This window comes from Erpetoichthys calabaricus, chromosome 15 (genome assembly GCF_900747795.2).
Source record: "Erpetoichthys calabaricus chromosome 15, fErpCal1.3, whole genome shotgun sequence".
Classification (NCBI taxonomy): Eukaryota; Metazoa; Chordata; class Cladistia; order Polypteriformes; family Polypteridae; genus Erpetoichthys; species Erpetoichthys calabaricus.
In genome coordinates this window covers 75,969,330-75,986,872 of record NC_041408.2, presented here as the reverse complement: position 1 = coordinate 75,986,872, position 17,543 = coordinate 75,969,330, and the positions used below count along the sequence as shown (strand labels likewise).

At 36.6% G+C, this 17,543-nt stretch overlaps 1 protein-coding gene across 2 annotated transcripts in view; it reads right to left on the bottom strand.

Annotated features, from left to right (window-relative positions):
• Positions 1-413: 413 nt before the first annotated feature.
• snx5 (sorting nexin 5) overlaps positions 414-17,543 on the bottom strand; it is a 42,050-nt gene continuing 24,920 nt past the window's right edge. Inside the window, exons 6-14 of one of the 2 annotated variants that reach the window (XR_007933608.1) lie at positions 17,076-17,171; positions 16,004-16,109; positions 15,829-15,904; positions 14,467-14,506; positions 14,274-14,360; positions 11,951-12,110; positions 5,220-5,305; positions 2,704-4,436; positions 414-2,419 (exon numbers count right to left, since the gene is read on the bottom strand). Coding sequence is in view for 1 of the 2 variants with exons in the window: in XM_028820647.2 (XP_028676480.1) it covers positions 4,386-4,436; positions 5,220-5,305; positions 11,951-12,110; positions 14,274-14,360; positions 14,467-14,506; positions 15,829-15,904; positions 16,004-16,109; positions 17,076-17,171 (702 nt within the window). In the remaining variant the exon portion in view is untranslated. Of the gene's footprint in view, positions 4,437-5,219; positions 5,306-11,950; positions 12,111-14,273; positions 14,361-14,466; positions 14,507-15,828; positions 15,905-16,003; positions 16,110-17,075; positions 17,172-17,543 lie in introns of both variants that reach the window. The other variant, XM_028820647.2, reaches the window with a different exon arrangement.

Here is a 17,543-nt window from a genome sequence, read left to right as displayed (position 1 = left end):
ACAAAGCCTCAAAAAAAAAAAAAGGACAAACTTTACCTCTCGTATGCCACTAGGAAGTGAACCTCTGGGGTCAATTGATGTGGCAAGCAAAGTTTGAAGTCCTTCTGATCAGTTTTGCTGAAGATGCTAATTGATTTACTCTTTATCATAAGTGAGGAATTTTGTAAGCAAAATATGGTCAAAAATTGCCTACAAATGAGGGTGTTTAGGGTCCAGTGGGCCTAAAATAGGAGGAACCCCAAAACGCTCTACATTTTATGTAACATTACATCATGTCAAATGGTGTATCATATGTGTGGGGTTTTCTTGTAATGGTGAGTCAGGAGGCACTGGACAAGAAAAACTGGAATGACCACAAAGTGTTCGTAAGTGATTCTTATAAACACAAACAAGAAATGAAAAACAAAGCCAGATTACTGAAAGGTATCATTTATTTATACTCTATTTTAAAAATAAATCATCCTTTAAGTCAAATGCATGCTTGTAAAATTGGACTTTGTGTTCTATACAAATTTTGTTATTTATTATAAAAGCAATACAATACACATTATATCAGTCAATTAACCATATTGAGAAAGTTTCCATCAAATTTTTCTCCATAAATGTTTCTGGAGAAAAATCTTTACCTGCACATTCAATGAGAAAAACCCAACACTTGTATTTTAGAATTTATTTTGGTCCCTTGGCGATCTACTTAACTATCTGAGGCTGTAGGGAGCTGCAGTTCAACAGATGCAAAAATGGAGAGCCACAACCTACTTGAGAGAGAATATAGTCGACACAAACTCATGCCAAGGCAAGCAGTCACTGTTCAACTCAGCAGCTCATCTTAAAGACTGTGGAAGGCAACCAAAGTAGTCTTCATGGAATATCCACAAATCACAGGGAGAACATGCAAAAGAATCAAACCAAGGCTGAAATGCTGCAAAGTGCTACCAAACATGATATACTGATGTCTTCTATAGCAGTTACTGTAGCAACCATGGCAGCAATCATCCCAGCCTGGCACTTCTCTGACAGATGCCACAAATGTTGGGCTATAATTATAACAAAGAACTGGAAAAAAAGGGCAGGTTTCACTCTCAGTAAATTATACACAGTGCACAGTACATACCAATGTGCACAATGTATAAAATGTGAAGGGGGAAAAATCCAAAAATAGATTTATCAAGTCATTATTGTCATGTGCACAGAGTACAGTGAAATTCTAATCAACATGCAAAAGGTTGCCAATGTGAAAGTTGTCACATTAAATGGTGATTTATTTAAACTATACAGAGTATAAGTTAAGTCGACTTGATTCATTCACAATCAAAGAAAAAAAAAAAAAAGTCATGAATTATCAACTTAGTTTTCTTTCGAGTTTGTATACTCGAACACAATACATCTCCAAGCTTCTCTACTGGATAACAAATTTAGGAATAGAGCAAACATACCTAATTACCTTTTATCTCACAATAAGTACTGAAGGAAAGCCAAAAGGTAAACATTTGGGGATAAGCCACTCAATTCTGAGTAAAGTCCTGTGAAAAATATGGTGTAGTGTTAAGATTGTCAGAAAGCACACCTCTTGAATGTTTTTAAAGCCACAACACATGTGTTCAGGACAGTAGATAGTTAACCCTCACAACTTTTTAATATGCTGACTCAATGCTGTGACTGCCCTAGATGTCACATTTTTCACCCCAACCGTCTTTATCTTGTAGTAATGATGATCCTATATTTTGGAACTGATGATATTTAAGATGTTTTTGTTGGAAGTAAACAAACCTACCTAAACGGAGAGTAGAATCTACTAAAAAAAAACAAAACAAAAAAAAAAAGTAAAATCTGCTGAAGTAGATATATAAAAGTGGAAAGACAACACTTTATATGGCCCAAGGGAAAAATTAGCTTTTGCAGAACCTCAACAAATATTAACCTGAAAGACATGGCAGTGTTCAAAATGTGTAGCAACTATACTAAAATGTAATGTTCTGAAACTCTGAGCTGAAATTACACTGAAGATGTTATTGGTGGTGAACAAACACTCCACCTTAAATAGTGGAAGATCCATTAAAGTCAAAGGTGGGTCAAAATTGACCCAAAAGACATGGCAAGGTAAATATTTTTCAGACGCTGTACAAATTGTGGAATATTTAATTTTTTTTTACTGATCATTAATTTTGGGAAATCTTGGGAGGACGACGGGGGGAACGGAAGAAATTTACAGTGCTTTAACTTATTTCTAAACACAAAAACAAGTTAAATTTGACCCAAAGATGTTATAAAAGGCAAATAAAGATGTTTGACAGCTTTTGTTTCACATTCTTTCTGGTGTCTGTCAGATCACTACTGTAAGCCTTTTGGGTTGCATGTTTAACTTAACAATGAAAGTTTCTCTTAAAAGATAAATACAACTGTATAGAAGGGAAAAATACTGACTTAACAAAAATGTTTGACTTATCCCTTAATGCAGTGGTGTCAAGCTCACAGCACTTTTTAAAGTGGCCCGCTTCATCAATATTCAATCTTCATCAATATTCAAACCATGCTACATATGGGCCACGATAGCCATTCATTTTTCCCCCTTTACTGTGCATTTTATATATGAATTTTATCTGTATTTAATTTACATCTGCCCTCAAAATGTGTCTCTCATGTCTGTTCGCATTTATCTGTGCAGTATAGCTCACCAAAAACAGAGTAATCTGTAGTTAGAACTGAAATCAGTGGCTCTTAATGACTCAACAATAAAAAGTGCAAAGTACACAAAATGCCACCATTGTTATTTATGGCCCTCAATAAAACGGAGTCTGACACTCTTGCTTTAAGGTACTGAAGTAAAATTTGACCCCCATCGGTAACAAAACCCACTAAAAAGGATTTCAAAATTAATTTGCACAACATACAAAGGTTCATCTATCTGAAGTGAACTTGAGCTTCAAAGAAAAATGCAAACTCAGAATGCAAGAAATAATTTAAATGTGAGAGACATACGGTAATTACACCAAACATTAGCTCACTCTAGTCACGGATTTGGTACCTTGGAGTCAATACAACAATATGCTTCTCTGTCCATCACAAGTATGTACACAGTAATATATGTAGACCTGCATATAAAGTGTATACTTGCTGGACAAGCTTCTTGAACCCAATCAAACCTAACAGAAGGCTTTAAGATGGTTTTGCAGATTATGTCTGGATATTCTTCTTCTCAAGGAAAGTTGAGCATAAAAAAAAAGCAAGATGCAGAAGTAGCCTGGAATACAACTCAAAATCCAGGATTAGTTTAAAAGGCTATTTAACCATCAAAACACAAATAAAAATGGGAACAAGCTTTTAAATAATGAAAGAACTTAATATTTACATGAAATAGTTATCTATAAGGTGTGATGCAATAAAATGGTAAGAGAGTGAGAACCTTTTTACATTTATCTTAGCAGGGAATAACTAAACAAAAAGACAATATCAACAATTTATATTTGACCAATTATTAATTGTTATATTTGGGAGCAGTTTTCTTATTTCCAAGATTAAAGTTGCGTACTCACCATTTCCCACTGGAAAGCAGCATTACTACCAATGGACATGAGGGATGTTAAATGCAAGGGGGGGGGGGGGGGGGGGGGGGAAGGACTGTATTGAAATCAATTTTTAGACGTCTGAGGAAAATATAATGTAATTCTGACTTGTGCAGGATTTGAACTTGAACTTAGTTACCAACATTGTTAAAAGAACAGTGTGGGTAATCCTACTTCCACCACACAAAAAACATGAAGGGGGGAGGGGGGGAAGAGAGAGAAAACCTGACAGGTCTTCACCTGGAGTGACAGCTGTATGCCAGGAATGTGGTGTGGCAATCTAAAATATGCAAATTCCTACAAAAAATGACCACATGAACAGAAGTCACAAATACATACATCACTAGACACCTGGAGAGTTAAACTAAGGGTGGTCATGTCTGTTATTACAAAAGGGAAATTTTTTATTGCTACACAATCTCCAAAGTATCACATTTCCACATGAAAGATGGTAAAAAGATGCTTATTTATACAAAAGTGCCAGATAAAGAGGAATGTAACGTTGATACACTATATGAAGAAATTATGCAATGCAAAGGTCCACTCTTATTAACCATAAAAATGGCCAGTTTTCTTATACATTTGGCAAAAAAAAAAAAAAAAAATCCCAGTATTTTTCCCTGCATTTAAGAGGAAACTCTGCAGAACTGCACTGAAAAACCTTTTATAAACTTTATAATAAAATATTGGTAAATCTCATTTGGAATGTTTGCAGTCTCACAGCTTGAAATTAACTAAAGACGGCGAGAAATAATGGAAGTGCAACAGTAGTTGGGTTTACGCTCCCTTTTTGTGCAAGTCAGGACACAGGCCAGTACAAGTTTAATTGTTCTTAAACAGGTCAATGCAGCTTTGCAGAAGAGAAACATTACTCTGCAAAATAAAAAAAAGGACAACGTTTTTCAAAGGTTAGCATTCTTCGGAAACTAAAAAGCATATCACACATTTTTACATCTCCAGCTTGTAAACTGCTAGCCTCATTATAAATCACAGTTCCCATTATAATGAATTTATTGGTGCTTTCAGTCAATAAAAGTTAAGACACACAAAATAATTTATACTGCTTTCAAGCAAGCACAGACCAGCAGCTATACAAGTACTATTAGTGGAAATTATACTGCATATGCCAATGTGTACATAGCAGAATGATGGTACTGCTAAGTACACACAGACTGCATTGTGGAAGCACCGATAAGGAAGCCTTCATATAGGTTTATACCACATAATTATGGGTCCAACCATGAGCTGTTTAATTTTACACATGCACACTAATTAAAATGAGCTCATGCTGCAAAGTACCATTACTGTAAATACAAAACTATGTAATTGAAATATATAATTTAAAAGACTGTGCGATAGCCAGAAAGCCAGACGCTTTTGGTTTGTAAACACCCAGCGTAAAAATATTAAAAAGCACTGCAAATGCAGGTAATAGTGATGTGTTAAATAATCATGGTCTCTCTTTCTCAAATGCCCTACATTGCACACCTGTTTTGTCCCCTAAGCTTAGTTACTGCACGTTTATATTTACATAATGTGCATCTCTAAAAAGCTGCAAATTTTGTACATGGTTCTTGGAAGAAAACTGCTTAGAAAAAATCTGTAAAAAATTATGAAGATTATCAATATAATGAAGATAAAAAAGTGGATACTTACCTTTGCATGTTTTATTTCTAGTTCTGCCATTTCAATTAAATTTTTCCGAAAAGCTACAACTCTTCTTGCTTTGAAACTGGTCAGCTCTAGAGGAACCAAAAAAAATAAATGTTTTACATCTATGTAAATATGTACCAAAGGGTTTTAAAGCCACTAGATATCAGAGTCCTAATTTTTTTAAACCACTGAGCAATAAGTAAAACATCCATCTCCAAATCTACTTACTTAAAGATGTCTGAAATGTCACATATGGTACAAGAAGGCCAATGCACTGTTCTACTACCCTGCAACCAAGTCTTTGCATTTGAACAAACTGGACTACGAGGTAACTGAATTAACAGACCAAAGCATTTTTTTGATTTATGTAATTAATCCCCACGTGGAAATTGTCTTCTCACACAAAACTTTGGGGCTCAAAGCGCAGGGTCAGCCATTATTTGATGCATTGATGCATCTGGCGCCGCCGTGAGTGGCAGCCTTTTCAGCAGCTCCATGTATGACTGTATATGTATGTGTACTTTTCTACTTTTATTTTTCTATTTTTATTTATTGATCACTCCTACCACTTTATTTTATGTGGATTCCTTCCCTGGACACACTTACTTTTACAACGTGGGCATGGATTTTAACACGCCGAGACTCGCCTATTCAAGTACTCAACTTCGGGCGCTGAGAACAAATGCCAGTGCCGGTGTGGTTCCATATTTACCCGACGAGGTAAGAAGGCGGTATCGTGGCAGCAGAGCCGGCACTAAGCTAAAAAAGAAGCGGCTTGCGAGAAAGTGGCGTTTCAAGCCTTCGGTGCCTTCTGTGATTCTGGGGAATGTAAACTCAATCTCAAATAAGATCGACGAACTGGCTGCGCTGGTGAAAAATGTAAGGACCTACAGAGAATGCAGTTTGTTGTGTTTCTGCGAAACGTGGCTAAATAACACCATCCCAGATGCCAACGTGGAGCTACCCGGGTTTAGCACAGTTAGAGCGGACAGAGACGCAAGTACCTGTGGGAAGCACAAAGGAGGAGGACTCGCTCTCTATGTTAATACACGGTGGTGTCACTCTGGACATGTTAACGTCAAAATCTCCACTTGCTGCAGGGATATCGAACTGTTGGCCGTAAGTTTACGTCCCTACTATTTGCCCAGAGAGTTTGGACACATCATTGTTGTTATTGTATACATTCCTCCTCGGGCAGACGTGGAGTCAGCGAGTGACATCATCCATTCCGCTGTTGCTAAGTTACAAACGCAGCACCCTGAGGCGCTTGTGCTAATCGCTGGAGACTTTAACCATGTGACGCTGGACAAAACATTGCCTGCATTCTCCCAGTATGTGGACTGTAACACCCGGGGAAATAAGACTATTGATTTACTGTATGCAAACGTTAAAGACGCATACAGCGCCACCCCGCTGCCTGCGCTTGGGAAAGGAGATCATAACCTGGTTCAGCTTCAGCCTCACTATAAACCAAAAGTTAGAGTCCTACCTGTAACCACACGATCATTCAGGAAGTGGACCCCGGAGGCTGAGAATACTCTGAGAGAACTTTTTTGGAACTACAGACTGGGATATCCTGCAGGGATCTCATAATGCGAACATTGAGGAAGTTGTTGACTGCACTACTGACTACATCAACTTCTGTATGGACATTGTAGTTCCAGTAAGAACAGTACGCTGCTATGCTAACAACAAGCCATGGATTACAAGTGACATCAAGGGCCTTTTGAATCAGAAGAAAAGGGCTTTTAAAGACGGTGATCAGCATGAGCTCAAGCGCGTGCAGAAGGAACTCCGAGTCCAACTCAGGGCGGCGAAGGAGCAGTACAGGAGAAAGCTGGAGCAGAAGTTGCAGAATAACAGCATGAAGGAAGTGTGGGATGGGATGAAGATCATCACTGGCTGCAGCTCGAAGCGGGGTACCACCATTGAGAGAGACGTGAAGAGAGCAAACCAAATGAACAACTTTTTTAACAGGTTTGACCACCCTAACCCACTCTCACTCTCACCTCGGAGTACTGCACCCTCCACACATCCTTCTGCTGATACCAGCATAGGAAAAACATCCCCACCCATAATAACAACAGCGCAAGTGAGCAGAGAGCTGAGGAGACTTCGTGCCAGCAAAGCAGCGGGTCCAGATGGAGTATCGCCACGACTGCTGCAGGTCTGTGCATCGGAGCTGGGGGGGTCCTCTACAGCGCATCTTCAACCTGAGCCTGGAACAGGGGAGAGTCCCGAGGCTTTGGAAAACATCTTGTATCACCCCAGTCCCAAAGGTATCACGTCCTAGTGAGCTGAATGACTTTCGGCCTGTTGCTCTGACATCACATGTGATGAAGACCATGGAGAGGCTGCTGCTTCACCACCTCAGGCCACAGGTTCAACACGCCCTTGACCCTCTGCAGTTTGCATATCAGGAGAAGGTGGGAGCGGAAGATGCCATCATCTATATGCTACACCGATCCCTCTCTCACTTGGACAGAGGCAGTGGTGCTGTAAGAATTATGTTTCTAGACTTCTCTAGCGCCTTCAACACAATCCAACCTCTGCTCCTTAGGGACAAGCTGACAGAGATGGGATTAGATTCATACCTAGTGGCATGGATCGTGGACTATCTTAAAGACAGACCTCAGTATGTGCGTCTTGGGAACTGCACGTCTGACATTGTGGTCAGCAACACAGGAGCGCCACAAGGGACTGTACTTTCTCCGGTCCTGTTCAGCCTATATACATCGGACTTCCAATACAACTCGGAGTCCTGCCATGTGCAAAAGTTCGCTGATTACACTGCTATCGTGGGCTGTATCAGGAATGGGCTGGAGGAGGAGTATAGGGACCTAATCAATGACTTTGTTAAATGGTCCGACTCAAACCACCTACACCTGAACACCAGCAAAACCAAGGAGCTGGTGGTGGATTTTAGGAGGCCCAGACCCCTCATAGACCCAGTGATCATCAAAGGTGACTGTGTGCAGATGGTGCAGACCTATAAATATCTGGGAGTGCAGCTGGATGATAAATTAGACTGGACTGCCAATACTGATGCGCTGTGCAAGAAAGGACAAAGCCGGTTATACTTCCTTAGAAGGCTGGCTTCCTTCAACATCTGCAATAAGATGCTGCAGATGTTCTATCAAACAGTTGTGGCGAGCGCCCTCTTCTACGCAGTGGTGTGCTGGGGAGGCAGCATTAAGAGGAAAGACGCCTCACGCCTGGACAAACTGGTGAGGAAGGCAGGCTCTATTGTTGGCATGGAGCTGGACAGTTTAACATCTGTGGCAGAGCGAAGGGCGCTCAGCAGGCTCCTATCAATTATGGAGAATCCACTGCATCCACTAAATAATGTCATCTCCAGACAGAAGAGCAGCTTCAGCGACAGACTGCTGTCACTGTCCTGCTCCACAGACAGATTGAGGAGATCGTTCCTCCCCCAAACTATGCGACTCTTTAATTCCACCAGGGGGGGTAAACGTTAATATTTAACATTATACATAGTTATTGTCTGTTTTTTTTCACCTGTATTATTATCATTCTTTAATTTAATATTATTTATTGTATCAGTATGCTGCTGCTGAAGAATGTGAATTTCCCATTGGGATTAATAAAGTATCTATCTATCTATCTATCTATCTATCTATTTAGCTCTCCTGGAGCAATTTTCAGGTTAAGGGCCTTGCTCCAGGGCCCAACAGAGCAGGATCCATTCTGGCAGTAATGGGACTTGAACCAGTAACCATCCAGATACCTGTGCAGATCCTTAGACTTGGAGCCACCACTTTGAGTGAGTGAACTACTAAAAAAAACCTCATTTTTTTCAGGCACAATGAGATGTAACTACAAAAAAAAAAAAAAAAAAAAACCCCCAAAAAAACCCCCCTTTGGGACCACCAGCAACAACCAGTTAATGTGTCACCCAAGTACTTGTAGCATGAACACATGTGGAAAACCTGTCACCTGAGAACACATGTATACTTCGGTAAAAAAAGAAAACCAAGTTATATTAAGAAAATTATTTAAAGCCTATGGCGACTGTAATGTATACAGTATATTAATAGGATGTGGGACAGCTGCTCCTCATTTATTTGGAAATACACAGCATGTAAACTTCAAAGACTCTCTTTAAGCAGGTAACCCTTAGTATTACAAAATGCCTTTAAACCTCATTTTTATAGCAGTACAATAATACATTTCAACTTTATGAAAGATACAGTAGCTCATTTTTTTCTTTTAGGTATTCTTTTTTTTCTAGCAATCATCCCTTTTCACTTCCCCCTAATAAATAAATCAGGAAGTTGGAAAAAAGCTTAAAACTAAGATTGCCCTGAAGGTTGAAAAGGAAGAGCTGTATCCAGGAAAGCCAGGCATATGTTTTAGAGCAGCTGAGTTGGTCTCTGTTGAGTAAACATCTTTCCTGTTTCAAATAATATCAAAAAAGGGGGAAGGCAGATTTATTATTCGGAGTGAAATTAAACAGTGAGCTAGCAATGTAACAAAAGCAGTTGCCTTACTGATTATAAAAATAATGGGTTTCTCTCAATAAAATCCAATTACAACATTGGAAAAAAAACCATGAAGTAGTTGAATATTACACAGTCAATCTTAATAAATGCTCTTTAAACTCAACTGTTTTTAGTATCTTTGAGATGTGGATTAAATACACTCTTGTTTCTGGTTCTTCTTAGCAGCAGAAAACTAAATGCTACAGGGGAAAGGTAACAAATAAATGAAGATTGTCTTAACAGGTATAATCATGCATGTGTTACACTTTATACTTCCTTTGTTTAATGCTTCTCAAGGAATGGAACAGGTCACATTCTAGCAGTATCACTGATTATCATAATCTTGATAGCAGACTCTTTAAAGTGATAAAATATTTTGTTTTGGATGGGACTGGTGCATTCCTTACTTTAGGACATGCATGTGTAGACCTTGCTTAAAGATCTCTCTTTGTCCTTTCTGACTCACCATCTGGGTTACATTGTTTTAACAGCTATTTTTGTTTTTACATTATTCCAAACTATGGTGGCAGAAATAGCAGTGAATACAAAAAGCTTCCAAACTCCATTAGAAAGCAGATACTGCACAAAGTGAGTGTTAGAATAATACACTTTTTTGCTGTAATTATAATTGTGCCAACAAGGCAACCACACTAAGATTATGTAAAAGAAGTCTGCAACTGATAATAATGAAAAAGTTGGGTAATGTGACAGAGAAAAGCGCTATATAGATGCAAAGAATTATTAAAGAATTATTATTATTATTATAAGGCCTTTACTTGACTGAACTTTTTTCACTTTCCGCTGGCTGCATTTTTTTTTTTTTTTTTTTTTTTTTGATTGCCTTTTGGACATGGGTGTGTGGTTATCAGTTTTTCCTTGTGCTTACTAACCCACCTTTTATGTTATAAGTGAGATGGGATATGCTTGTACTACTGCTCTGCCACTTTCAATTTTACTTGACAACAACTTTAAATCAGTGCAAGTTACCCTAATTTGGGGTGTTCATAAGAAATGTAATGATATGTTATACAAGGTAGAAGTACATAATAAACAAGAATAGTTGCATTAAATATTTGAAATATTCAAATGTGTGCTTTAATTTAAACATTTAAAAAGTCTTATAATAGACAACAGTCATATTCTGGTAGAGGTCCTTAGTAAATCCCTTGTGAAGGACCAAAAATAAAAAATAACATTCATAATCACTAACCTTGAAATAATCAAAATTGATAGGCCATATGATTATATTTGCAATTTCTCATTTAGCAATTTGAGGGGCAAGGGTCCAGTGGTAATGAGGGTAGCATGGTGACACAGTGGTGTGCTGCTGCCTCATAGTAAGGAGACCAGGGACCAGGCACAGTCCAAAGACATACACGTGGACTGGAGATACTAAATTGGCAACAGTGTATGAATTCACCCTGCGATGGCCCTGTTCAGTGTTTCATCCTACCTTGCACCCCCCACGGCCCTGTTCAGGACTAAGCACAAAATAATATTGACCAGCGATAAAAAATTGAATATCAAAAATATGATCAGCAACTTTGAAATAATATAAAACACTACTACACATACCTATATTCCCCCAATACTCCTTTGCACAAAACTTCGGAAAAACGGACAATTTTGACCCCTGGCATCCCTTTAGGAAGTGAACCCCTTGAGTTGGTTGATGTGGCATGCACAACTATAAGTCCTTCTAATCATTTTTGCTGAAGTCATCTATTGTTGTACTATTTTTATGAGGATGCAATTTTCTGCACAAAATATGGTCCAAAGGTGGCCTTAAAATTATGGTTCTTTTTCAGGGCTAGAAGGGCAAAAATAAGGGGGAACCCCAAAAAGCTCAATGTCAACCATAACAAGACATCATCATTGAGTTGAATAAGTAATTCTTATGAACACAATAAGATATTTCATCACATAAATGGGTCACTTTAATCTTTTATATAATTTAGGTACAGAAATTGAAAATGTCTCCAAACTCTTTCAACAGCAATGTCACAGCTATTTCCTCTGTTCCACCTTTTCTCCTGCTCTTGCTATTTAAAACTTTCTGCCAAAGAGGAATCCAGAGTTTATCAGTTTATACTACAACATTACCACCAGAAACACAAGATCCATTTTATAAGAGCTTAACATTAAATCTGATTACTGTTTTTGTAGTATTCTTCAATGAGAATTAGTTAAATCTTTACTAAAGCAGCACCTAAAGACTGAGCTACAGATTACCTTTCTTTGCAGATTCTGAAATCTTTTCAAATTTCTGGCAACAGAGCTGCTGTTGTTCTTCTGCTATTGCAACATCTTTGCTTTTTAGTCTGGCCTTATCCAATGCCTTATTTGAGTTTTCAAAGTCAGCAAGAGCCCTTGCTCTTCTGTATAAAAGATCCTACATAAAATGATGATCAAAGAAAGAACAATTTAGTATTCTGCAGACTAGCCTGGGGAAAATAAAGTTTACAGTGAAGTATGTCTTGCTAAATGTTACATTGGGAAATAAAGATAGAGGAAATACTGTGTTTCCCACTTTTAAATAACTTTTCACATTTCATTTAACATTTTCCCTCTAAAAAGTTATGCTGATGCAGCCCACATCTAGAACTTTCACAATCCAACTCCCCAGAAAAAGTGAATTAAAAAACAGAGTTAAACATTTAAAGATGCAACAAAAATTTAAATATTTCTTATTACTGCAAATCTCTAATTACTGTACTTTTCTGAATACAAAATAGGAGAAGGAAAAGGGACAACTAAACAAACAATGAGATTGATTAAAGGTAAAAATGACAATGATTGTGAATTTAGGTACAACAAAAACCTACAGCCACAAAGCTAAGTCCTGTGCCACAGTCAAAGAGAAGTGGCCTTTCAACAACCATACGCTGTACAATTACTAAAGTCAATTTACAGCCACTTATCATTTCTGGACTTGTTTATCCAATACAAAGGTCATGAAAGATTGAGAACAATAAGTGCATCAGGTAAACAGTTTTTAGAAAATGAGATATGGATTAAAAATAATGTCTAAGAGGTACATAAGCTAAGAACAGAACTTAAGCAGGAAGAGAAAACGAAGAAAAAAAAAAAAAAAAAAAAAAAAAAAAAAAAAAAAAAAAATCACAAAACAGTTACTAGTAAAATGTAAATTACGGTACATACATATTGAGGCAATGCATAATTTAAACACTGCTAGACTAAGATTACCGAGTAGTGCAGAATAAAGATTGAGTTGTACTTTAGAACATTAGAAAAACCTAGATGAGAACAGGCCATTCAGCTCAATAAAGTATCCAATTAATTCTTCTAAAACATCGAGTTTAGAAAGTCCCTAAAGTCCTACTGTTTACCACACTATTTGGTCACTTATTCCATGTATCGATAGTTCTCTGAATAAAGAAAAACTTTGAGGTTTGTGAGAAATTTCCCCTTAACAACTTATCCCCATGTTCTTACTGAGCTCATTTTAAGATAACTCGATCCCCTGTACTAATTCCCGATATAAATTTTAAACACTTCAATCAAGTTTCCTCTTAATCTGCTTAAACTGAAAAGGCTCAGCTCTTTTATCTTTCTTCATAACTCATCCCCTGTAGTCCTGGAGTCAGCCTACTCGCTCTTCTCTGGAACTTTTCTGGGGCTGCTATGTCCTTTTTGTAACCTGGAGACCAAAACTGCACACAGTACTCCAGATGAGGCCTCACCAGTACATTAAAAAGCTTGAGCATAACCTCCTTGGACTTGTACTCTACACATCAGGGCGCTATATAACCTCACATTCTGTTAGTCTTCTTAATTGCATCTGAACACTGCCTGGAAGTTGATAGTGTAGGGTCCACTACGACTCCTAAATCCTTCTTATAAAGGTGTACTTTCGATTTTCAGTACTGAAAGAAAATGGAAAATGTAACTATTCTGTGAAATACAAAACACATGTGCATTTGTATAAAATCTGCAATCCATAACTGAAATGTGGAGAGCACAATAGGCCAAATTTGGTAATACTGGAGAGGGGAAAAAAAGAAAGACTCTTCCATGCTTAGAACTCAATGACTTCTTTGCAAGATGTGGCTCATCTCTAAATCATTGCAACTTCAGCCACCAGAAGTTAACAGAAAGATTGTAATGGTTAAAATATCATCATTAAACACTGTCACCATTAAGATTAAAAACACATTCAAGGCTGGATTGCACTAACATATCTTCGGGTGTGCTATTTGATTAACAATAAAAGCATTAAATTTGCCTGTCACAAGTAAAAGGAGGTGGCGTGACATAACTTTTCAGGGTAAACCTGCCTGGATTACACAGGTACAAAGCTATTCAGCCCTTCAAGGAAACCATTCATGTTCCTAACTACAGAAGGAAATCTAAATAACTTAGCTGAAACATTTTCCAAGTTCTACAATATTGATAAATCTGTATTATAGAATATTTATTTTTTAAGGACCTGCAAGCAACCTGAACTCAAATTTAGTTGTAATGCAGCAGTGACAGGTCTTTTTTTTTTTTTAATACTACATAGTAATAATTTAAAATTTCATAATATTGTTACCTTGCCAGCTTGAATGTCTCTCATGTAGTACCTTAGAAGTTCGGTCAATTTCAGATCTTCATCAGAAGCCACTCTTGCTTCTACTTTCTAAATATATAGGAAAAGATGAATATAAAAAGAACTAAAAATGAAAGGTCAACTTTTCGGAAAACAATTTTCACACAAGAAAATAAACCTATGATAAAATCCTTACCCGGAGCTTTTCAAACAGTTCTACTACTTTCAGGAGATACCTAAACACGAGAAGACAAAGAAAACTCAGATTGGGAGTGAAGAGTAAAGTACAGCTTATCTGTGCAAGGGGTTTGAGAAAATGAGACACCAGTGTGACTCAAGACAAACATTTAATGGGGAATATTAGGACTAGCAGCAAACCCCTTGTAGTGCTGCCACTTTCATGTGGCAATGACTGCTCGCGAAATAACATCCTAAGGTAGTGGTTCTCGGGTTTAGTTTTCAAATGACAAATATCCTCTTTTATTTGGACACCTACCCTAATTAAGCAGACTTATTTCCTAGGTTTTATTTTTTTTGGTGGATGAATCCAGAAATTACAAAATGGGTATACTAAATCTTTAATAAATTAAGCAAGATTTTAAACATGTTAAACGGACAACAAATCATTCCTTTTGCTTTTTATGACTTTATTGTTTAACGCCCTGTTTATTTATACAGTCTATTCACTGTAGGTTGTGCAATTGTTTAAGTCAAACATTTTACAACCATCCATCATTCCTGAACTTGTTTACCTAATATAGTCGTACAGTGAGACTGATCACAATGAGTGCACAAGATAAACAGTTTGTATAAACTATTATACAGATTAAAAATAATATGGCAGCACAGCAGGTAGTATTAAATCTTCCTACAGGAACATTTTGGGAGGGCATCTTAAACATCTGACAAATCGGCATACATTTCAGATTGGGAATCCCGAGTGTAAGTTAATTTATTGTTGTAAACGATTTAATGGACTAACTTTACTTTCCAATGTGGTTCCTGGAAGGTTCAGTGCCACAGCCATTAACAGGCAGATTTAAAGATGGATAGATATGACTATACCTTCATATGTAATAATTAATAATTCTTAGATTGAGGAACTCATTCTTGAAACTGATCTAAATTTCAACAATAGCCTCAGAAACATTTACTTAGTCTTTTTTCATAAAAGCAACATTATCAACATTTCCACCAACTGTCCTGAAGTTTCAGATAATGTTAGAAATTTAGCAAAAATTGATTCTAGTTAATATATAAAATTATACTAACTGCACAGTATTAATATAATTTAACAGTACTTCTATCATATAACTTGAAACCATAAGGATATTGGTCCAGTTCTCACTTTGACACTGAGAAAGACAGATAAACTTTTTTACAACTAGAGAAAAGATTCTTAAATGATCAACTGTATGATACAGTTTCAAAGATTAGTGTAAGCCAAAAATATTGGATTTTTTTTTTTTGGGTATTTGGTACACTTTATAGAATTTCCCCTCGGGGATCAAGAAGACTGATGCATATTTGTGTTAACTCCGTGTCAAAAAGAACTTACATTTTAAGTGTAGCTGCTTCTTCTGCAGAAAGGTCATTTAAGTTGGAGGAGATATGAATATAGTCATCAGCAACATCTAATGAAAGAGCACAAGAGTTTGTGTTTAGCACAATTCAAAAGCTTAGAACTTAGTTTGTGACTGACACGGATGAGATTAAGACAGAACAATCTTCACTTTTGTGAGCTCTGGTCATTCTCTCTGCTTTTGCCGTTGCATCACGGATTTTATTGTAGTAGTCAGTTAAGAAGTTCTTCTCTTGATCAAAAAAATCATCAACTTCCTGAAATCAAAGAAAAAAATGTTAGCAATTGTAAACAAGTAATTTTATTATTTTTAGTAAAAAAAAAAAAAAAAAAATTTAACAAGTGATAAAATGACATTACTTCCCTCCAAATATTTACAGTATCTGTATAATGTTGTAGACCAGCAACCTATTGCTTTAAAAAAAAATGCTCTGTGAAATTTGTTTTTAATAAATAAAGAAAACAGCAGCATATTTGTTTAAAATCATAACCAAATAAGAGACCATTTATGAAACAACAAAAGTAATTTATATTGTAATGTTGCCAATTCTTTTAGTTACATAGAAATGCAGAACAGAAAAAGAAAACAATTGGACTGAAGTGACTGTGCAAAGCAAGCTGGTCTAAAAAGCAAGAATGTAAACATACTCCAGTCTATGCAGTTATATTCTTTAATGCATTTTTGTGAAGTATAAAGAAAAAGAAAACTAATGCACAGCAAGTGCCTACTGTAGATCTTCCTATGAACAATTTTATCCAATTCTAAAAGCAACATCAATCATGCTTCTATATCAATGTACTGCTAAACCTTAATTTAATCAATTCCCCTTGATAGTTTACAATTAAAATAGCCAGAAAATGAAAAAGCTGTGCTGGCCCAAGCCAAGGGACCCAAATCAGCACATCAGGCAATTCAAGCTCAATGTTAATGCAAGAAAAACTGCATTTATTACAAATGAAAACAAAATATTGTAAATTACATATACAGCACAATTGATTTTTAAAGTGTTTGTTTTTGTAAGATATCAAAATATGAAAATACATTGTATAAATGTCTTTACATTTTTTAATGCATTCTATTTAGTACTATTATCTTACCATTCCGAAGAATAAATGCACTCTTAAGGAATAATGCAGATTTTCATTTTTCTCCCAATAATAAAGCAGAAAAATAAATTTTAAAAGATACAGATTGGAGATGACCAACATTTTGCACTATTTACCTTTATTCCCGATATTATAACTTCATCTGCTGATTTTACCATGTTTTTAAAGAAACCTCCAAACATTTCCTTGGCATTCTTCCTTCTGACACTCAGCTAAAGAAAAGAAATAAATGTTATTCTCTTTCTCTCTGCATACATACACAAAAAAAAAAGAAAAAAAAAAAAGAAAAAAAAACAGTGTGCAATCTACAGTGCAAACTGCCAACTTCACTCATGGAAACGTATACATGAAAGTCTGAAAAGTTCATAAATAGACAATATGCATCATTCAGTACATCTTAGCATACTTAAACAATAAATAACAGACATGCTAGTCAAATTTCAAAACAAATATAAACCTATAAGCACACAATCACAATCAGGCCAAAGGAAAACTCGAAATTTTGGAATGTAGGCAGAAAATTTAGAGCCCACTGGCAACAAAGGCACATTTCTGTGTCTAAAGATTTAAGGCAAGCTCAGTTC